This window comes from Salmo trutta, chromosome 30, assembly GCF_901001165.1.
Source record: "Salmo trutta chromosome 30, fSalTru1.1, whole genome shotgun sequence".
Classification (NCBI taxonomy): domain Eukaryota; kingdom Metazoa; phylum Chordata; class Actinopteri; order Salmoniformes; family Salmonidae; genus Salmo; species Salmo trutta.
Window position 1 is genome coordinate 21534890 of NC_042986.1, and position 22807 is coordinate 21557696.

At 44.3% G+C, this 22807-nt stretch overlaps 2 protein-coding genes across 2 annotated transcripts; one reads left to right on the forward strand and one right to left on the reverse strand.

Moving 5' to 3' along the window:
* Nucleotides 1-1188: 1188 nt before the first annotated feature.
* LOC115168241 (NADH dehydrogenase [ubiquinone] 1 beta subcomplex subunit 11, mitochondrial) lies at nucleotides 1189-7133 on the reverse strand. The gene is made up of 3 exons (XM_029723328.1): nucleotides 6883-7133; nucleotides 6517-6647; nucleotides 1189-1409 (listed from the first exon to the last, which is right to left on the reverse strand). Exons 1-3 carry the CDS (start codon nucleotides 7066-7068, stop codon nucleotides 1280-1282), a joined length of 447 nt encoding a protein of 148 aa, XP_029579188.1. The 5' UTR covers nucleotides 7069-7133; the 3' UTR covers nucleotides 1189-1279.
* A 1424-nt stretch (nucleotides 7134-8557) lies between these two features.
* On the forward strand, nucleotides 8558-12177 carry LOC115168242 (properdin). Its single transcript, XM_029723329.1, has 10 exons — nucleotides 8558-8745; nucleotides 8953-9091; nucleotides 9173-9354; nucleotides 9454-9624; nucleotides 9740-9934; nucleotides 10080-10253; nucleotides 11021-11209; nucleotides 11389-11500; nucleotides 11736-11862; nucleotides 11964-12177. Exons 1-9 carry the CDS (start codon nucleotides 8691-8693, stop codon nucleotides 11860-11862), a joined length of 1344 nt encoding a protein of 447 aa, XP_029579189.1. The 5' UTR covers nucleotides 8558-8690; the 3' UTR covers nucleotides 11964-12177.
* The last annotated feature ends 10630 nt before the right edge of the window (nucleotides 12178-22807 follow it).

Here is a 22807-nt window from a genome sequence, read left to right on the forward strand (position 1 = left end):
CTCTGTAGAGACAGCATCATGAAGGTCAATGGCAATATTATGGTTGAAATGGAGATAGAGATGTTTCTCATGCTAATTGAAAAGCCTTCAACATTGCACACGCATGCCAGATCTTACAACGCCTGGATAGGTATTGAACAAATCAGCTAACCACATGATGGTCGTGTTCCCCTGCTCAGACGTTGCATGCATCAACCAATGGTTGCGTGTCACGTCATCGACTGTGCCGTCGTGCACCAGATTGCTATAACATATGTGGTTAGTTGATACGTAAAACACCTAATCAGGCATTGTAAGATCTGGCATGCATCAGCAATGTCAGAACATAGGAACATGACCATAGCTATCTGATGCAGGACTGCACAGTCGATGACATGGAACACAAACATTGGTTGCAATGCAACACCTGAACATCTAGTTGGGCAGGAACTCGACCAATGGGATGCCTTGACCCCAATCTCCCTAACAGGGGTAGAGAACTCTTGCGCTGAGTCATATGACGAACATCTTTCAAATGTATTTTATGAGACGCTTTTATCCAAAGCGACTTAGTCATGCGTGCACATATTTAAATAGTATTGTAACACAATCTTTACAAATTGTAATGGCTATCTCTTAATCTACTAAATGTTAAACCAGCAACATGAAAATATGTTGTGGATTGGATTTGGTCCCGGTCCCCTATTTGAGAATCAGGGGCGGAACTTTGACGTTTTAGGTAAAGTTTCATAATAGAGCTTAACTGATGCCTATTCCTGAATGTATTGTGATAAGGTGCTGTGGACAAATTGAGCATCCTTGAAGACTGACAATCAGGTTTAATACAGAATGCTCCAAGCGCAGACATACTGCTGGAGCAGAAGTCACGACAGCTGTCAGTGAGGCTTTGATTCATCAGACAGTTACATGCATCATCTTGCTTAGTTACCAGTAGGTACTTAAAGCCATATCTTTTTCTTTCAGAATGGTCATTAGACCAAATTCAAGTTGGTCAGTAACCAGCACATTGCTGATGACTATTGTGCACACTTGTGCAGCCGTGTTGTCAAAGTATTCCAGACTTTCTGGAGATGGTGTCTCCTACTGTAATATTCTTTGCAGGTGGTGCATGCTGACTATCGTACTATTTCATTGTCATCAATAGTCAGTTGCTACCAAGGGCTATTCAGTTTGACCACAAAAGAATGATCAATGGTGTGGTAGACATTTATTACATTTTACTGACAAGAAAAACAGTCAGAAATAAACATTATCAGTGAACAGCTCCTTATAGTACATCCTACTCCTCTCCGGCTCCTGGTAGCACAATCTTGCTTGGGTCATAGTAGTTCTCCTCCATAAGAGGAAGACCTGCAGCCTCCCTCTGTGTGATCAACCTTTCTGCTTCCCTCCTGGCCCACTGCCTCATACTGGTGAGAAAAAGACAGGTCAAATAGTGTTTGATGATCAATTCAATATAGCACATAGGTGTTTGTCTTGGATGCTTGTTTAGAGATGCAGAGATGGATACAACCAAACAGTAACAACAGAGGTGCATTAACATTTTGGCCCCCATGCATGTACCACAAATGCATTGTTGGCTAAGTTCGCCGTAGTGCACATTGCTCTCCATTATACACAAAAAATGAATCCCATTAGCACAGTATACATGATCCCCATTTTAGCTCCAAGATGCCGTCAATTTGAAAAAATTAAAAAGTAGACGGTGCTGATTTATCAGTGCATTGAACCATGTTGCGAGCCATTGTTTTAAAAACTCAGTAGATTGTTTTAAGCACTAAGACATCATATCTGAATTCCGACATCTATATGCACCGTTGTCATTTTTGGAGTCCAGGAACGCAGCATTTAGTCATTTAGTCAACTGTACCGGGTAGATGGCAGACCAAGTATATGGCATCGTGTGGGTGAGTGGTTTGCTGATGTCAACGTTGTAAAGAGTGCCCCATGGTGGCGGTGGGGTTATGGTATGGTTAGGCATAAGCTACGGACAATGAACACAATTGCATTTTATCGATGGCAATTTGAATCCACAGAGATACCGTGACGAGATCCTGGCCCATTGTCGTGCTATTCATCTGCCGCAATCACCTCATGTTTCAGCATGATAATGCACTGACCCATGTCTCTAAGATCTGCACACAATTCCTGGAAGCAGAAAATGTTCCAGTTCTTCCATGGCCTGCATACTCACCAGACACGTCACCCATTGAGCATGTTCGGGAAGCTCTGTTCCAGTTCCCACCAATATCTAGCAACTTCACACAGACATTGAAGAGGAGTGGGACAACATTCCACAGGCCACAATCAACAACCTGATCAACTCTATGCGAAGGAGATGTGTTGCGCTGCATGAGGCAAATGGTGGTTACACCAGATGCCAACTGGTTCTCTCCAACTGATTCCTTTAAAAAAAAAATAATTTAAAAGGTGACCAACAGATGCATATCTGTATTCCCAGTTATGTGACGTGCATAGATTAGGGCCTAATTCATTTCAATTAACTGATTTCCTTAGATGAACTGTAACTCAGTAAAACCTAGAGGTACATCGCGCTTGTGGAGTGGTACATTGCGCTTTAATTTTGTTCAGTGTACAAAAATAAAAGCGGATTGCCTAGATCGACCCATTTCTTCCAAACAACATGTGTCAAAGCTATCTTGTAAGAATCCCCCCCACTGGGTATCGCGCAGCGACATCTGATGATTTGCATAAAGCTGGGCCTCTGTGCACATCGCCAACTGTCGTATGGTAAGTCTCCTCACATCGGGAAAGGACTTTTTTTAAAGTGTCAGCTTCATATTCATCTCCAGCACCACCCCGACATCAACATACAGTTGAAGTCGTAAGTTTACATACACCTTAGCCAAATACATTTAATCTCAGTTTTTCAGAATTCCTGACATTTAATCCCCCCAAAAATTCCCTGTCTTAGGTCAGATAGGATCACCACTTTATTTTAAGAATGTGAAATGTCAGAATAATAGTAGAGAGAACAATTTATTTCAGCTTTTATTCTTTCATCACATTCCCAGTGGGTCAGAAGTTTACATACAATCAATTAGTATTTGGTAGCATTGCCTTTCAATTGTCTAACTTGGGTCAAACATTTCGGGTAGCCTTCCACAAGCTTCCAACAATAAGTTGGGTTAATTTTGGCCCATTCTTCCTGACAGAGCTGGTGTAACTGAGTCAGGTTTGTAGGCCTCCTTTCTCGCACACGCTTTTTCAGTTCTGCCCACACATTTTCTATAGGATTGAGGTCAGGGCTTTGTGATGGCCACTCCAATAATTTGACTTTGCCGTCCTTAAGCCATTTTGTCACAATTTTGGAAGTATGCTTGGAGTCATTGTCCATTTGGAAGACCCATTTGCGACCAAGCTTTAACTTCCTGACTGATGTCTTGAGATGTTGCTTCAATATATCCACATAATTTTCCTTCCTCACGATGCCATCTATTTTGTGAAGTGCAGCAAAGCACCCCCACAACAGGATGCTGCCACCCCGTGCTTCACAGTTGGGATGGTGTTCTTAGGCTTGCAAGCCTCCCCCTTTTTCCTCCAAACATATCAATGGTCATTGAGGCCAAACAGTTATATTTTTGTTTCATCATACGAGGGGACATTTCTCCAAAAAGTATGATCTTTGTCTCCATGTGCAGTTGCAAACCGTAGTCTGGCTTTTTTATGGCGGTTTTGGAGCCGTGGCTTCTTCCTTGCTGAGCGGCCTTTCAGGTCATGTCGATATAGGACTCGTTTTACTGTGGATATAGATACTTTTGTACCTGTTTCCTCCAGCATCTTCACAAGGTCCTTTGCTGTTGTTCTGGGATTCATTTGCACTTTTCGCACCAAAGTATGTTCATCTCGAGACAGAACGTGTCTCCTTCCTGAGCGGTATGACAGCTGTGTGGTCCCATGGTGTTTATACTTGAGTACTATTGTTTGTACAGATGAACGTGGTACCTTCAGGCGTTTGGAAATTGCTCCCAAGGATGAACCAGACTTGTGGAGGTCTACACATTTTTTTCCTGAGGTCTTGGCTGATTTCCCCATGATGTCAAGCAAAGAGGCACCGAGTTTGAAGGTAGGCCTTGAAATACATCCACAGGTAAACCTCCAATTGACTGAAATGATGTCAATTAGCCTATCAGAAGCTTCTAAAGCCATGACATCACTTTCTGGAATTTTCCAAGCTGTTTAAAGGCCCAGTCAACTAGTGTATGTAAACTTCTGACCCACTGGAATTGTGATACAGTGAAATAATCTGTCTGTAAACAATTGTTGGAAAAATTACTTTTCTCATGCACAAAGTAGATGTCCTAACCGACTTGCCAAAACTATAGAAATTTGTGGAGTGGTTGTGGAGTGGTTGAAAAAATTAGTTTTAATGACTCCAACATACAGTGGGGGAAAAAGTATTTGATCCCCTGCTGATTTTGTACGTTTGCCCACTGATAAAGAAAGGATCAGTCTATAATTTTAATGGTAGGTTTATTTGAACAGTGAGAGACAGAATAACAACAAAAATATATGTCAAAAATGTTATAAATTGATTTGCATTTTAATGAGGGAAATAAGTATTTGACCCCCTCTCAATCAGAAAGATTTCTGGCTCCCAGGTGTCTTTTATACAGGTAACAAGCTGAGGTTAGGAGCACACTCTTAAAGGGAGTGCTCCTAACCGCAGCTTGTTACCTGTAAAAAAAGACACCTGTCCACAAAAGCAATCAATCAGATTCCAAACTCTCCACCATGGCCAAGACCAAAGAGCTCTCCAAGGATGTCAGGGACAAGATTGTAGACCTACACAAGGCTGGAATGGGCTACAAGACCATCGCCAAGCAGCTTGAAGAAGGTGACAACATTTGGTGCGATTATTCGCAAATGGAAGAAACACAAAAGAACTGTCAATGTCCCTCGGCCTGGGGCTCCATGCAAGATCTCACCTCGTGGGGTTGTAATGATCATGAGAACGGTGAGGAATCAGCCCAGGACTACACGGGAGGATCTTGTCAATGATCTCAAGGCAGCTGGGACCATAGGCACCAAGAAAACAATTGGTAACACACTACGCCGTGAAGGACTGAAATCCTGCAGCGCCCGCAAGGTCCCCCTGCTCAAGAATACATATACATGCCCGTCTGAAGTTTGCCAATGAACATCTGAATGATTCAGAGGACAACTGGTGAAAGTGTTGTGGTCAGATGAGACCAAAATGGAGCTCTTTGGCATCAACTCAACTCACCGTGTTTGGAGGAGGAGGAATGCTGCCTATGACCCCAAGAACACCATCTCCACCGTCAAACATGGAGGTGGAAACATTATGCTTTGGGGGTGTTTTTCTGCTAAGGGATCAGGACAACTTCACCGCATCAAAGGGACGATGGACGGGGCCATGTACCGTCAAATCTTGGGTGAGAACCTCCTTCTCTCAGCCTGGGCATTGAAAATGGGTCGTGGCTGGGTATTCCAGCATGACAATGACCCAAAACACACAGCCAAGGCAACAAAGGAGTGGCTCAAGAAGAAACACATTAAGGTCCTGGAGTGGCCTAGCCAGTCTCCAGACCTTAATCCCATAGAAAATCTGTGGAGGGAGCTGAAGGTTCGAGTTGCCAAACGTCAGCCTCGAAACCTTAATGACTTGGAGAAGATCTGCAAAGAGGAGTGGGACAAAATTCCTCCTGAGATGTGTGCAAACCTGGTGGCCAACTACAAGAAACGTCTGACCTCTGTGATTGCCAACAAGGGTTTTGCCACCAAGTACTAAGTCATGTTTTGCAGAGGGGTGAAATACTTATTTCCCACATTAAAATGCAAAGAATTTCATAACATTTTTGACATGGGTTTTTCTGGATTTTTTTGTTGTTATTCTGTCTCTCACTGTTCAAATAAACCTACCATTAAAATTATAGACTGATAATTTCTTTGTAAGTGGGTAAACGTACAAAATCAGCAGGGGATCAAATACTTTTTTCCCCCACTGTAAGTATATGTAAACTTCTGACTTCAACTATATGTGAAAACTGCAAATGTCTATGTTTTGTAGTAACATCAGTGTGCATTGCATACTAATTGGTTGATGACTACAAAACATAGAAATGTGCAGTTTTCACATATGTTGAGGTTGTGCTGGAGATGATAAATATGAAGCTGACACTTAAAAAAAAGTCCCTAGACTTAGCTTCCTCTCTTTTTTTTACTACAAAAAATAGAAACGTGCAATTTTCACATGTTTATGTGGTGGTGGTGGTGGTGATGATGATGATGAATATGAAGTAGAGCAATTTTGGAATGTCCCTTTAACTGAAAATATCTGTTTCAAAACATTCATCAGTGTAGTTTGGTTGCATTCATCTAGCTCGTTTTTTGTGGGGTCCTCCTAGCAATGTTATATTTCTACTGTAGCTCGGCTTTTCAGTTGTCACTTACTCATTGTGCACCTGCTCCAGCAAGTGATGAAGATCAAACCACAAAGTAACAAAGAGGGATGTGCATTGTGCTTAAACATACCCATGGTCTGGTAAATAGTGGATGAAGGTACCTCCAACCACAATAGCCATAGAGATGCCAAAGAAGAAGGCCATCCTCATGTTCCACTCGTCAACGACAGGATCCTGAGAGAACCCATGATAATCTCGATTCTGTAGAGATTTGAGATAGATTGTTATTATGGTTTCATGCTACACTGGATTGTTAGCTAGCTAGTATTTGCTACACCTGAGTGCAGATAGTAAAGTATTTAGGCACTATGTTTGACTGAAGGAATGTGTATCGTTATGTCAAACTACATTGAATGTGAAATATTGTAAATAATACCAGATATGAGCTGTCAAAGCTAGAGTAAGGTATTTCCGTTTCGACTCAGAACCAACTCACTTTCTCGAACGCGCTGACCTCTGCGTGTCCATGACTTTCCTTGGCACGTGAGGGCTGCAAATCCGACACAGTGGCCGAACCAGAAGCACTAGAGGGTGGAGATTGCGATACGAACCGAGCCCCAAACGCCGGATTTGTGCGAAAACGGGTCAAAGCAGGCCCAAACCGTGACAACCGGGCGAGCATTTTGACAGGGCAACACTATCGTGTCGACCCGGCACCGGAATTGTTTGACCTTTTCTTCAGCTTGTGGGACAGAAGCAGATCATTTCAAGAGAGGTTATTGATCGCCGCCTACTGGGCGGGGTGTGTCTGCTGTCAGTGGATGTCACCTACCACGAGCACAGCCTACTGGAAATAATGGGATAAGGCAGTTAGTTGCGAAAATATATTTCTTATGAGGTGCAATGTTTGTTGAGCAAATATTGAATCAAATTCAAGATTTCAAAGAATTGAAAAAATACGGGAAAAAACGAGCACCCTTGCCTTTCTAGCACTAACACCTGCACTTTTCTTTTCTTACTAGCACTGACTTTGCTGATAGAGGCTTTGAGAAGTTTTACTTAATATGACTATGATTTCTGGTTGTCTCAACTAGCTACCTTTTAGATGATCTATTGGGCAAATTGCCAAAATTGCTTCATATATTCATTCATACAGTGATTCGAATGACTGTCTTCAAAATGTATGGTAATCAGGCATTCAAAATCTTAAACTGTATCTCTAATACACTACCTGTCATTTTTATACTATTTGATTACATGGTTTTTATTTCACTTTCATCTTTTATATTGCCTAAAGTCTGTAAGTCTTCTATGTTTAAAACCTCTACAGGATCGATGGGACGGTTGACGGTTGAGCTAACGTAGGCTAATGCGATTAGCATGAGGTTGTAAGTAACAAGAAGTAACAAGAAAATTTCCCAGAACATAGACATATCTGATATTGGCAGAAAGCTTAAATTATTGTTAATCTAACTGTACTCTCCAATTTACAGTAGCTATGACAGTGAAATAATACCATGTTTGAGAGTGCACAGTTTTAAACTTGAAAAGTTATTAATAAACCAATTAGGCATATTTGGGCAGTCTTGATACATTTTGAACAGAAATGCAATGGTTCATTGGATCAGTCTAAAACTTTGCACATGCACTGCTGTCATCTAGTGGCCAAAATCTAAATTGCGCCTGGGCTGGAATAATACATTATGGCCTTTCTCTTGCTTTTCAAAGAGGATTGTACAAAAAAAATGCATGTTTTTTCTTTGTATTATCTTTTACTAGATCTAATGTGTTAGATTCTCCTACATTCATTTCACATTTCCACAAACTTCAAAGGGTTTCCTTTCAAACGTTATCAAGAATATGCATGTCCTGAGCTACAGGCAGTTAGATTTGGGTGGATTCTTAAACATAGCTAGCTAGTGCATTTGGCATTTTGTGCAACATTTGCGTAACAATGCTGCAAAAAGGTCAAGATGGTCAGGGGGCGGTATGAGTTTATTAACCTTACAGGAATAGGATGCATGCCTTTCCTATTTGTTTCCAAATTCCAATAAAGTGAAACATAAACCAGAGAGGAAGAGGTGAAGTGAGAGAGCCCACTCCCGCGAGAATACAGCAATAAGTAGACCAATCATAGAGAGACTGATAAGCAGAGCAGATCACCTGCCTTCCTTTGGGACGACTCCCATTGTTAGGGCTGGGACAATACCACTCGTCATTATATACAGTATCTCTGGAGAAGCCTGCTAGTGAGAGCGGACAGAGAGCTAGAGTAAGAAGTACTAGGCATAGACCGACAGAGAAATGGTCCAGGTGATGTGGACTTCATTGGTTTTGCTGATCACCTTCAGGGAATCAGGTCAGTGACTTTATTATTGTTGTTTAAAAATAAATATTTATTTTGAACCTCATAACAACAGTAAACTAAATGTGATATTTAGTATATTGATTTGTGAACACAACACTTCACTATTATGCTAGACACATCACGTTACTTTTTAATAATATGGTAAAATGCTAGAAAAAATTATTGAAGCAGTGACTAGAACAATCTATATGTTTCCAGTATCACAAGAGGTGAAATGTTACAGCAGGTTTGATAATGGGGATTGTGGCGATCTCCTGGGAGAAGTGACAATTGAAGACTGTTGTCTTAACCCTCACTATGGCTACATTGGAGCAGATAGAAAATGCAAGTTTTGTGGGTGAGTCTCAATTGGTTTCAGATTTGGACATCCAATGTCCCAGTGCAGGATGTGATATGGTGTGTTTTATGTCACCTATAGCCCAGCTTCGTGGTCTGAATGGACTACTTGGGGCCGCTGCTCTGTCCCCTGTAAGGAGGGAGTTTCGCAGAGACGACGAGAATGCCAGGGACAGGGAAAATGTACTCCGAAGAGTAGCCTTAAAGAGCTTCAGAAACTAACGTTAGAGACCAAAGTCTGCATTGAGCCAGACTGTTGTCCAGGTACAGACCCTTTCTAACAGTCAGGGAACATAAATTCAGTAATATCTGAAGTCAAGGTATTTCGTGCCTCTTTTGATGATCTTGCTGAAAATTGTTCAGAACATGGACAATGGAGCAAGTGGGGTGAGTGGCAGCCCTGCTCAGCAACTTGTGAGAAGGGCATGAGAAAAAGAGTGAGGACATGCACCGAACCACCACCTACATGTGGAAGCAGCTGCGAAGGTCCAAGTGAAGAGGAGGAACACTGCGTGGTTGATCGCGTCTGTCCAAGTAAAGATCATTATGATTTAGACACACTCTATTCCTTCACATAATGCAATAACCATCACCATACATGATACAAGTTTGACATGTTTTCACCACTCACCTCCTATTTCAACTGTAGCCCATGGTGGTTGGTCAAACTGGGAGATTTGGCAGCCATGCTCAGGCACTTGTGCAAGGGAGGATTTACCCAGACCTACACAGCGGCGCTGCAGATCATGCTCCAATCCACCACCGTCCTCAGTGCCCCCTGGTGATGAATGCACTGGGTTAGGGAGTGAAACTAGGACCTGTGATGAGCTTCCTTCATGTCCTGGTAAATGGCATGGCAAAGCAATCACATTTTCCTCTGAGGTTCTGATTGATATCCTAAAGCTATTGCTTGTATTCATACACAGAATGTAGCAATAACATGTACTCATAGTGTATGTAAAACAAACCTCCTTCTTTATCCTCAACAGTGAATGGTAACTGGGGGCCGTGGGGCCCCCCCAGCTCCTGCTCCGTTACCTGTGGGGTGGGGGTTAATGAAATGCTCAGACAGTGTGACAACCCAGCCGCTAAACATGGAGGTCTGCCCTGCTCTGGATCTAATAAAGACACAAAAATCTGCAATACCAAAAACCCTTGCCCAGGTAACATACTGACAGCCAGAGAATAACCCATTCCCTCTGCCCATTTCATCAGTTATTAACCTCTGAGCAAATGTTGTTTTTAGTGGATGAGTCATTTGATCAAACTTAGCCTCTCTTGAGAGGATTATAGCTTTCACACAACTGAGGTCAGATGTTTATATTTTAGTCACTGTAATTATAATATGATATACTTTAACAGTAATACTATTACTGTTGTTATGATATGGGGTGTAGTTTAGTGTTAGCAAAAGATAGACAGCACCCTTCCACACCACATTTCTAGGTGGCAGCAGTAACCGGGTCCAAGTGTTGTGCAAGGCCTTGATAAGCACACAGGTACGGCTTACCAGTGTATGGTTTGCATTACCTCTTTAATTTTGTATTTTTGTTTTTTCCATTTTGGAAAAAAAAAAAATTAATCACTATGAACTGAACAAATGATAATCCCGTTGGGCTGGCCAACCAGGGGTTCAAGACGGTGCTGGCTCTGGACCGAGTTAAGGTTGCTGTCCCCTGGGGGCACATGCATACAACACTGTCCGCATACTTTGCCTTTTCACATAAATGCACAGATTAAATCAGGTTACAGACCATTTAGCTAGGCCTAGGACCCCTAGACATAGCGAGTGTATCAACATCTGTAGGCTAGCTAGTTGGTTTCGTAACACTGTATATGATATTCAGTAGTGAAACCATTGTATCCTTCAAGTCCTCCTAAGAACTGAAAGACTTCCCATGGGGATAATAGTTATTTCTTTGTTCCATAGTGGATGGTCAGTGGTCGCAGTGGGGGACATGGGAAGAATGTAAATCTAATAGAGGAAATATTAACTGTCGAAAAATTGGTGGACAGCAAAGACGCCAAAGATGGTGTGAACACACAGATTTTGGTGGGTTGACGTGTGAAGGAAAGATCACAGACTACAGGCCCTGCTTTGACATTAAATATTGCTACTGTGAGTTCAATTTTTTTTTCTCCATTGATTGAACTGTTTTTGTTTTGATGCCTCTTTCAACTTTAATTCAGTCCAAGTGTTGCATATTTTTTCAGTGATAGTTGAATAATACAAATCAGATTTCATAACCAGTAGGCTAAGAAGTTATGTTCCTCACATAATGCTTCACTTGTGTTTAGTTGATGGTAAGTGGAGTGAATGGAGTGAGTGGAGTCATTGTGAGCCCCCCTGTGGAGAAGGAGCCAAAAGGACCAGAGAACGCAAGTGCATACCTAATCTCTCAGAATACCCGTAAGGAGACTGTATAGTATACTATTATTACACACTGATTAACCAAGTCATTTGTGTGTATCTACTCCTATGCCTCTCAATAAGTAGGCTACATGCGATTTAGGCATTGCTTGGGCTCAGTGGCACGTTCAATATAATCTGGTGTGGTGTGAAATCTCTGCACTCTGCTATTGTTTGGTGTGTCAGGTGTAAATTGTGTGAATCTAACCTTATTTGCTATTTGTTTCCATGCCAGGGAGGCAATAGGGTATCCTATTAAGGCTAAAGCATATTTTGAAGGGAAGCCAGATGCGAACTGCACACAGTTGAAGGACACAAAAGAGACTCGGGCTTGTATAAAGGTTCCTCTATGTGACACATAGGTAATACCTTATCGTTAACATTGATTTCACAGTTGCAAAATCAATTTTAAATGGACTTTGGTCAGCTCTAATGCTATCTCTAAATGTCTGACTTTTTTCAGAGTCTTTTGATCAAAACACAAGCCTGAAGGGGAATGAGGATTGTCAACTTAGAAAATGACACATTTAATTGTCTAGCCATGTGATTTCACTGCCTTTGGTCACATATGTCTATGCAGACTTCATGAACCAGTAGTAACACAAAGTAATTTATTATGACTACACTTTTCATAATAATGTAATTTCCTAAAGAAATAAAAAACATTGTTCACTTCCTTTCATGGAATTGCTTTAGTCTATGAAGTCTTTTAATTTCAAATGCAGCATTGCATTAACTGTAGTGATTATTGAAAACTTCATTAATGCATAACAAATTGTGTGGTGCCAGGACAACAACCTCACCCTTAATGTGAGCAAGACAAAGGAGCAGATCGTGGACCACAGGAAAAGGTGGGCCGAACAGGCCCCCATTAATATCGATGGGGCTGTCGTGGAGCGGGTTGAGTTTCAAGTTCCTTGTTGTCCACATCACCAATTAACTATCATGGTCCAAACACACCAAGACAGTCGTGAAGAGGCCTCAAGAAAACATTTTCCCCCTCAGGAGACTGAAAAGATTTGGCATGGGTCCCCAGATCCTCAAAGTCCTACAGCTGCACCATCGGGAGCATCCTTATCGGTTGCATCACCGCCTAGTATGGCAACTGCTCGGCATCTGATCGTAAGGCGCTACAGAGGGTAGTGCGCACGGCCCAGAACATCCCTGGCCCCAAGCTTCCTGCCATCCAGGACCTACACTATCGTATAAAAGTTTGGGGTCACTTAGAAATGTCCTTGTTTTTGAAAGAAAAGCACATTTTTAGTCCATTAAATAACATAAAATTGATCAGAAATACAGTGTAGACATTGTTAATGTTGTCTATGACTACTGTCGCTGGAAACGGCAGATTTCTTTTAATGGAATATCTACATAAGCGTACAGAGGCCCATTATCAGCAACCATCACTCCTGTGTTCCAATGGCACGTTGTGTTAGCTAATCCAAGTTTATAATTTTAAAAGGCTAATTGATCATTTGAAAACCCTTTTGCAATTATATTAGCACAGCTGAAAATTGTTGTTCCGATTTAAAGAAGCAATAAAACTGGTCTTCTGTAGACTAGTTGAGTATCTAGAGCTTCAACATTTGTGGGTTTGATTACAGGCTCAAAATGGCTAGAAACAAATAACTTTCTGAAACTCGTCAGTCAATTCTTGTTCTGAGAAATGAAGGCTATTCCATGCGAGAAATTGCCAAGAAACTGAAGATCTCGTACAACGCTGTGTACTACTCCCTTCACAGTACAGCGCAAACTGGCCTAACCAAAATAGCAAGAGGAGTGGGAGGCCCCGGTGCACAACTGAGCAAGAGGACAAATACATTAGAGTGTCTAGTTTGAGAAACAGACGGCTCACAAGTTCTCAACTGGCAGCTTCATTAAATAGTACATAGTACCCGCAAAACACCAGTCTCAATGTCAACAGTGACTCCGGGATGCTGGCCTTCTGAATACTTATGTAAATAAGGTATTTCTGTTTTTTATTTTTATTACATTTCAAACATTTCTAAAAACCTTATTTTGCTTTGTCATGATAGAATATTGTGTGTTGTCACTTTGGTATGAGGGTCGGGAGACAGGCGCAGGAATGCGCAATAGGGTTTTTTATTCCACCCAAATTACGGCGTGCCGTGTAAAGGCACGGGGACGAAGACCAAACAAACACTATACAAAACACAGGGTTGAAACCCAAACAAAAGCGAGGAGTACCTCGAATAAATAACACAAGCGCACAATGCCGTAATCATCTGTGAAATCCACAATGGCACGAATGCCAAAACACACAGCACAGGTACTCACACGAACCAACGGACATAGTAACAATAATCGACAGGACAATGGTAAACCAAGGACACACTTATACAATTACTAATCACTGGGAATAGGGGCCAGGTGTGCGTAATGAAAGTTCCGGAGGGATCCGTGACGTGTAGATTGATGAGGAACATGTTTTATTTAATCAATTTTAGAATAATAACAAAATGTGGAAAAAGTCACTGGGTTTGAATACTTTCCGAATGCACTGTATGCAAATACATGCTAGAATGCGCCAATAGGATCATGCTTGGTTCTGCCCACCTCCTTGCTTGTTCTGCCCACAATTATTCATTTGCTCCCATTGGAAATTACAGGCTGTGGTCTATCTTGGGTTAGTTCTAAAAATATTTAGTTGTGAGTGCTAATCCCACATGGGGAAGATATATTTTTTCTAAATACTTTATTTACAATATTCATCCCATGCCCACACACTTCTAATTCTGAAAAATGAAAGTATACCTGTGAGAGGGGTTGCCCTGTGTAACGGCTGTCGTCTGAAGAAGTAGACCAAGGTGCAGCGGAGTTAGTGTTCATTATTAGAATTTAATGTAAACAACATGAACACTATACAAAACAAGAAAGAGTAAACCGACAGCAAACAGTCCTGTCTGGTACAAAATACTGACAGAAACAATTACCCACAAACCCAAAGGAAAAACATGCTCCTTATGTGTGACTCCCAATCAGCAGCAACGAGCTTCAGCTGTGACTGATTGGGAGCCACACACGGCCCAAAACAAAGAAATACAAAAACATAGAAAAAGGAACATAGAACGCCCACCCAATGTAACACCCTGGCCTAACCAAAATAAAGAACAAAAACCCCTCTCTATGGCCAGGGCGTTACAGTACCCCCCCCCAAAGGTGCGGACTCCGGCCGCAAAACCTGACTCTGAAGGGGAGGGTCCGGGTGGGCCTTCTTACGGCGGCGGCTCAGGTGCGGGACGTGGCCTCTGCTCCACCCTTGACGTCGCCCTCTTCGGTGGCGCACCTGGCCGCGCCGAAGGTCTGGTGGGCGACACTGACTGCGCCCGGCTGGCGGCCGGCGATGGTTGCGCCCGGCTGGCGGGCGGCGATGGTTGCGCCCGGCTGGCGGGCGACCCTTGTTGCGCCCGGCTGGCGGGCGACCCTGGCTGCGCCCGGCTGGCGGGCGGCGATGGTTGCGCCTGGCTGGCGGGCGACCCTGGCTGCTCTGACGGCACTGACCCAGGATTCACCAGGCTGGGGAGACATGACAGAGGCCTGGCCCTAGGCGTAGGCACAGGACTCACCGGGCTGGCGGGCGTCCCTGGCCACTCCGGCAGGTCGGGGCAGCCTGGCCACTCCGGCAGGTCGGGGCAGCCTGGCCACTCCGGCAGGTCGGGGCAGCCTGGCCACTCCGGCAGGTCGGGGCAGCCTGGCCACTCCGGCAGGTCGGGGCAGCCTGGCCACTCCGGCAGGTCGGGGCAGCCTGGCCACTCCGGCAGGTCGGGGCAGCCTGGCCACTCCGGCAGGTCGGGGCAGCCTGGCCACTCCGGCAGGTCGGGGCAGCCTGGCCACTCCGGCAGGTCGGGGCAGCCTGGCCACTCCGGCAGGTCGGCGCAGCCTGGCCACTCCGGCAGGTCGGCGCAGTCTGGCCACTCCGGCAGTTCGGCGCAGTCTGACCACTCCGGCGACTGGCGGGCAGCTCCGACGACTGTTGACTGACGGGCAGCTCCGACGACTGTTGACTGACGGGCAGCTCCGACGACTGTTGACTGACGGGCAGCTCCGACGACTGTTGACTGACGGGCAGCTCCGACGACTGTTGACTGACGGGCAGCTCCGACGACTGTTGACTGACGGGCAGCTCCGACGACTGTTGACTGGCGGGCAGCTCCGACGACTGTTGACTGGCGGGGCTGGGGACACGCACCTTGGGCTTGGTGCGGGGTGCTGGTACTGGGCGTACCAGATTGGAGACACGTACCTCAGGGCTAGTGCGGGGAGCTGGCCTGGGGCTCCATCCTTGCCCCTCTTCACAGCCCTTGTGCCCCCCAAAAAAAAATTCTTGGGGCTGCCTCTCGGGTTCCCTTAACTCTTCCATAGCCCTGGACACGAACATCCTTAAATCCACCCACGTCCATCCTTCCATGCTGTTCTCCTGCTGCTTGGTCCTTTGGTGGTGGGTAATTCTGTAACGCTTGTCGTCTTCGTCTTCCGACGATATAACGAAATCGTCGTCTGAAAATGTAGACCAATACGCAGCAGGTACGTGTATGCTCATTTTGACTTTTATTTAAATTATCCAAAAGAGCACTCCAAAACAACAAAACACGAAAACGAACGAACAACTAAACAGTCTGGCAAAGCCTAGGGCTGAACACAGAACAATCACCCACAAAACACAAACACACCCTCATTTATGAGACTCTCAATCAAAGGCAGATAGACAACACCTGCCTTCAACTGAGAGCCCCAATCAACCAAACATAGAAACACACACACTAGATTCCACATAGAACTACCTAGACATAAACCAAAACCCGGACATACTAAATCAAACACCCTTTACACAAACACACCACCCCGAACCACATAAAACAAATACCCTCTGTCACGCCCTGACCAAACTACAAAACAATTAACCTTATATACTGGCCAGGACGTGACACCCTGGTAGTAGTTGGAGGTTTTATACACTACCCAAAACCAATCTGAGTTAATTTGACCATTGGAAAAAGAGCTACTTCGTAAATACTGCAACGCGTGGTGGATTGAATTGAGCCACTAATTTTAATTTTCAAGGTGATGATTGCACTTTTCATCTTAAATGTGAGCACACTTTTTTTCTTGCACCCCATGGGGGATTCAAACTTATACCGCAAGTGGCAATAGATGTCAGGAACTCTGAGCTTTACCACTGTGAGATAAAGGTTATTTTATTATCAGAGCATGCCGGTGGACTTCTGGTAAAAATGCTTTAATGATAAAATGTTGGGATCAGGTACAACTACGTTAATTTATAAATATTTATGAGCAATTCCCCCTACCCACAACTTCTCACCTGAGGTGTGATCAGTTTGCTTGAATGTTTGCTACGTTGTGAAACGGTTTGTACTGAACGACACGTTTCCCAAAATCGTTCTTGTATGTGCTTGAAGACATTGAGGTACATTTCCTCCTGTTTGGTGGGGGTGGCGAGGTGTGGCTTGAAGCAATGAGTGACGTATTTAAAGGGCAGTAGCCATGCTGACAATCCACAACCCAACCCCTTCCCGTTTTTCAACTGGTCGTTCAGTACAGCACCGTTTCCGTTCAATTGAAGATTCTAGAACGTAAAAGCTTACTGAACGCAGCCCAGAATGGATTTTTTGCAAATTTGAAGGGGTTAGGCAAAGGCTGAAATTGGGGTTGAGAGTTAACCTTTAAGGCAGGCGTGTCATACTCATTCCACGGAGGGCTTTTCAATTAAAACCTAAACACTCACGTGAGGGGAGTTCCTTACTAATTACACCGGACCTTCGCAGCTAGCTAGTTGCTACCAAGTGGCTATTGGGGCTAACACCCTTGTCCAGAAGCATGCACCAGTTAGCCTCGAGCTAGGCCCATCTCCCGGCTAGCAAACGAAGTACACCACCTACAATACCTCTCTTGCCAATTGGCCTGGAACCTTTGTCGACACAGAGCCACGCCGATCCATCACGACTGGTCTGCTGGTCTGCTGGCTTAATTTGGCTGATGTGCTCTCAACCGGCCTCTGCATAACAGATGTTGGTGATGATCCTTCTGCTAGACCCGGCCTGCTAGCTTCCTGAACGCCGTGTCTCCCGCTCTCCTATCGTGGTAATCTGCTACCGAACGGCTCCCTGTTTCATCTATTGCTGCTCATTGGACCCTATGATCACTCGGCTACACAGCTGATGCCTGCTGGACTGTTCATTAACACGGTACTTCATTTTGTTTAGCTGTCGGCCCCAGCCTCGAACTCAGGCCCTGTGTGTAGCTAACTGACCCTCTCTGCCCATTCATTTACCCGTTGTTGTTGTTGTCCTAGCTGTTTACCGTTGTTGTCTTACCAGTTGTTGTCTTAGCTCTCCCAATCAACACCTGTGATTGCTTTATGCCTTTCTCTAATGTCAATATGCCTTGTTTAGGGCAGCTCTCATTGTTTTATTTTACTGCGGAACCACTAGTCCTGCTCAACATAGCCCCCTTGTCCCACCCCCCACACATGTAGCGACCACACTTAGCTTAACTGGCGCCTCCAGAGTTGCAACCTCTCTCATCGTCACTCAATGCCTAGGTTTACCCCCACTGTACTCGCACCCTACCATACCCTTGTCTGTACACTATGCCTTGAATCTACCTTACCACGCCCATAAATCTGCTCCTTTTATTTTCTGTTCCCAAAGCTTCTAGATGACCAGTTCTTATAGCCTTTAGCCGTATCCTCATTCTACTCCTCCTCTGTTCCTCTGGTGATGTAGAGGTTAACCCAGGCCCTGTGTGTCCCCGGGTACTCTCATTTGTTGACTTCTGCAACCGTAAAAGCTTTGGGTTCATGCATGTTAACATCAGAAGCCTCCTCCCTAAGTTTGCTTTATTCACTGCTTTAGCACACTCTGTCAACCCTGATGTCCTAGCCGTGTCTGAATCCTGGCTTAGGAATGCCACCAAAAATGCTGGAATTTCCATCCCCAATTACAACATTTTCCATCAAGACAGAACTGCTAAAGGGGGTGGAATTGCAATCTACTGTAGAGATAGCCTGCAGAGTGCTGTCATACTATCCAGGTCTATGCCTGAAGCCCAGTTCGTGCTTCTACTTTTAAAGATCCATCTCTCCAGAAATAAGTCCCTCACTGTTGCCGCTTGTCATAGACCCCCCTCAGCTCAGCTGTGCCCTGGACACCATATGTGAATTGACTGCCCCCCATCTATCATCAGAGTTCGTACTGCTAAGTGACCTAAATTGGGACATGCTTAACACCCCGACCGTCCTACAATCTAAGATAGATGCCCTCAGTCTCACACAAATTATCAAGGAACCTACCAGGTACAACCCCAAATCTGAAAATATGGGCACCCTCATAGATATCATCCTGACCAGCTTGACCTCTAAATACACCTCTGCTGTTTTCAGCCAGGATCTCAGCAAATCACTGCCTCATTGCCTGCGCCCGTTATGGGTCCGCGGTCAAACGACCACCTCTCATCACTGTCAAATACTCCCTAAAACACTTCTGCGAGCAGGCCTTTCTAATTGACCTGGCCTGGGTATCCTGGAAGGATATTGACCTCATCTCGTCAGTAGAGGATGCAAGGTTGTTCTTTAAAAGTGTTTTCCTCGCCATCTTAAATAAGCATGCCCCTTTCAAAAAATGTAGAACTAAGAACAGATATAGCCCTTGGTTCACTCCAGACTTGACTGCCCTTGAACAGCACAAAAACACCCTGTGGCGTACAGCACTAGCTTCGAATAGTCCCCGCGATATGCAACTTTTCAGGGAAATCAGGAACCAATACACACAGTCAGTTAGGAAAGCAAAGGCTAGCTTTTTCAAACAGAAATTTGCATCCTGCAGCACTAATTCCAAAAAGTTTTGGGACACCATAAAGTCCATGGAGAATAAGAGTACCTCTTCCCAGCTGCCCACTGCACTGAGACTAGGAAACACTGTTACCACTGATAAATCCACAATAATCGAGAATTTCAATAAGCATTTCTCTACGGCTGGCCATGCTTTCCACCTGGCTACCCCAAGCCCGGCCAACAGCTCTGTGCCCCCCGCAGCAACTGGCCCAAGCCCCCCCCGCTTCTCCTTCACCCAAATCCAGAAGGCTGATGTCCTGAAAGAGCTGCAAAATCTGGATCCCTACAAATCAGCTGGGCTAGACAATCTTGACCCTCTCTTCCTAACATTATCCGCCGCCATTGTTGCAACCCCTATTACTAGTCTGTTCAAACTCTCTTTCGTATCGTCTGAGATTCCCAAAGATTGGAAAGTGGCCGCGGTCATCCCCCTCTTCAAAGGGGGAGACACTCTAGACCCAAACTGTTACAGGCCTATATCCATCCTGCCCTGCCTTTCTAACGTCGTTGAAAGCCAAGTGAACCAACATATCACCGAACATTTCGAATCCCACCGTACCTTCTCCGCTATGCAATCTGGTTTCCAAGCTGTTCACGGGTGCACCTCAGCCACGCTCAAGGTCCTAAACAATATCATAACCGCCATTGATAAAAGACAGTACTGTGCAGCCGTCTTCATCAACCTGGCCAAGGCTTTCAAATCTGTCAATCACCGTATTCTTATTGGCATACTCAACAGCCTTGGTTTCTCTAATGACTGCCTCGCCTGGTTCACTAACTACTTCTCAGATAGAGTTCAGTGTGTCAAATCGGAGGGCCTGTTGTCCAGACCCCTGGCTGTCTCTATGGGGGTGCAACAGGGTTCAATTCTCGGGCCGACTCTTTTCTCTGCATATATCAATGATGTCGCTCTTGCTGAGGGTGATTCTTTGATCCACCTCTACGCAGACGACACCATTCTGTATACATCTGGCCATTCTTTGGACACTGTGTTAATAAACCTCCAAATGAGCTTCAACGCCATACAACTGTCCTTCCGTGACCTCCAACTGCTCTTAAATGCTCGTAAAACGAAATGCATGCTCTTCAACCGATCGCTGCCCGCACCCTCCCGCCCGACTAGCATCACTACTCTGGACAGTTCTGACCTAGAATATGTGGACAACTATAAATACCTAGGTGTCTGGCTAGACTGTAAACTCTCCTTCCAGACTCACATTAAGCATCTCCAATCCAAAGTTACATTTAGAATCGGCTTCCTTTTTCGCAATAAAGCCTCCTTCACTCATGCTGCCAAACATACCCTCGTAAAACTGACTACCCTACTGATCCTTGACTTCGGCAATGTCATTTACAAAATAGCCTCCAACACTCTACTCAGCAAATTGGATGCAGTCTATCCCATTGCCATCCGTTTTGTCACCAAAGCCCCATATACTACCCACCACTGCGACCTGTACGCTCTCGTTGGCTGGTCCTCGCTAGATATTCGTCACCAAACCCACTGGTTCCAGGTCATCTACAAATCTTTGCTAGGTATATATAGCTCCACATTATCTCAGCTTACTGGTCACCATAGCAACACCCACGCGTAGCACTCGCTCCAGTAGGTATATTTCACTGGTCATCCCCAAAGCCAACACCTCCTTTTGCTGCCAATGACTGGAACAAATTGCAAAAATAACTGAAGTTGGAGACTTATATCTCCCTCGGTAACTTTAAGCATCAGCTGTCAGAGCAGCTTACCGATCGCTGCAGCTGTACACAGCCCATCTGTAAATAGCCCACCCAACCAACTACCTAGCTCATCCCCATATTTTTTGTTTGTTTTTCTTCTCTTTTGCACACCAGTATTTCTGCTTGCACATCCTCATTTGCACATATATCACTCCAGTGTAAATTGCTGAATTGTAATTACTTCGCCACTGTTGGCCTATTTTTTGCCTTACCTCCTTCGTTTGCACACACTGTGTACACATTTTTCTATTGTGTTATTGACTGTACGTTTGTTTATCCCATGTGTAACTCTGTGTTGTTTTTGTCGCACTGCTTTGCTTTATCTTGGCCAGGTCGCAGTTGTAAATGAGAACTTGTTCTCAACTGGCCTACCTGTTTAAATAAAGGTGAAATAAAAATAAATAAATTATTGACCTTAATTACAGTGGTGTGTATTCATGGATGCCAAGGGAAGCCAGGCTTCTCCCCAAAATATGTTATCTTTCGTCTCTCTATGTTTCATAATCTTCCTTCAATTCGCAAGAGGATGAGTGTATCTCACCGAAGAAAGCATCCGAGTTAGCGAAACAGCGTCCCTCTGTATGAGTAGACCCAGGGCCGGTCCTTAGCGTTCTGCCGCCATAGGCAAAACCAAAAAATTACGGCACTTAAAAAAAAATAGAACAGTCCCAGTGAGCAAAATTAAGTTGAAAAGATGTCTAAAATATGTATTTTCCAGACGTTGAAGTTAGATTCAATTTAGGTTCTGAATGAAAGGTGAAAAGGTATTTTCCGTATGTTAAAATTACATATTTTCAAGAATGTTGAAAAGGCATCTTTTCCGGGTGTAAAAAACCCACATATTTTCCGGATGTTGAAATCAAGTACATTTTTGGTTCTGAACGAAAGTTGAAAATACTTATTTTCCAGATTTTGAAAATCCGTATTTTACAGACGCTGAAAATATGTATTTTCTGGATGTTGAAATCAGGCTCATTTTTGGTTCTCAATGAAAGTAGAAAATAAGTAATTTATAGATGTCTATGTTTGGTCCAAATCAAGGCTGCTCCGAATCGGACCAAAAACCAATGTCCATGGCTGTGGAAATCAAGGCCGGTCCGGAATTGCACCAAAAAAAGACCTCCAAAAGGCGTCGGTCCGTGCTTACTGAGGTGTAGCCCACAGTGTTGCCTGAAATTACATTTTATGAATGCCCATCCATGTGGTAGGCCCACCTTTTGTAAAACAGGCCATTGCATTGGCTTTATTAGTCCTGATTCCTGTGACTAATCAATTTGGCTATTTAAGCTCTGAATATCATCTACCCAACTTCATCAGGAGTTATCGCGAGCCTATTTGTAGTCCCGAACGGCTGGTGCTCTCATGCATGCTTCAGTGTTGCTTGCCTTGAAGCGCGCATATAAGTAATTTAACTTGTCTGGTAGGCTCGTGTCACTGGGCAGCTTGCGGCCAGGCTTCCCTTTGTAGTCCATAATAGTTTGCAAGACCTGGCACATCCGATGAGCCTCAGAGCCAGTGTAATAGGATTCAATCTTAGTCCTGTATTGACACTTTGCCTGTTTGATGGTTCGTCGGAGGGCGTTACTGGATTTCTTATAAGCGTCCGGGTTAGAGTCCCTCTCCTTGAAAGTGGCAGCTCTACCCTTTAGCCCGGTGCAGATGTTGTCTGTAATCCATGGCTTCTGGTTGGGGTATGTACG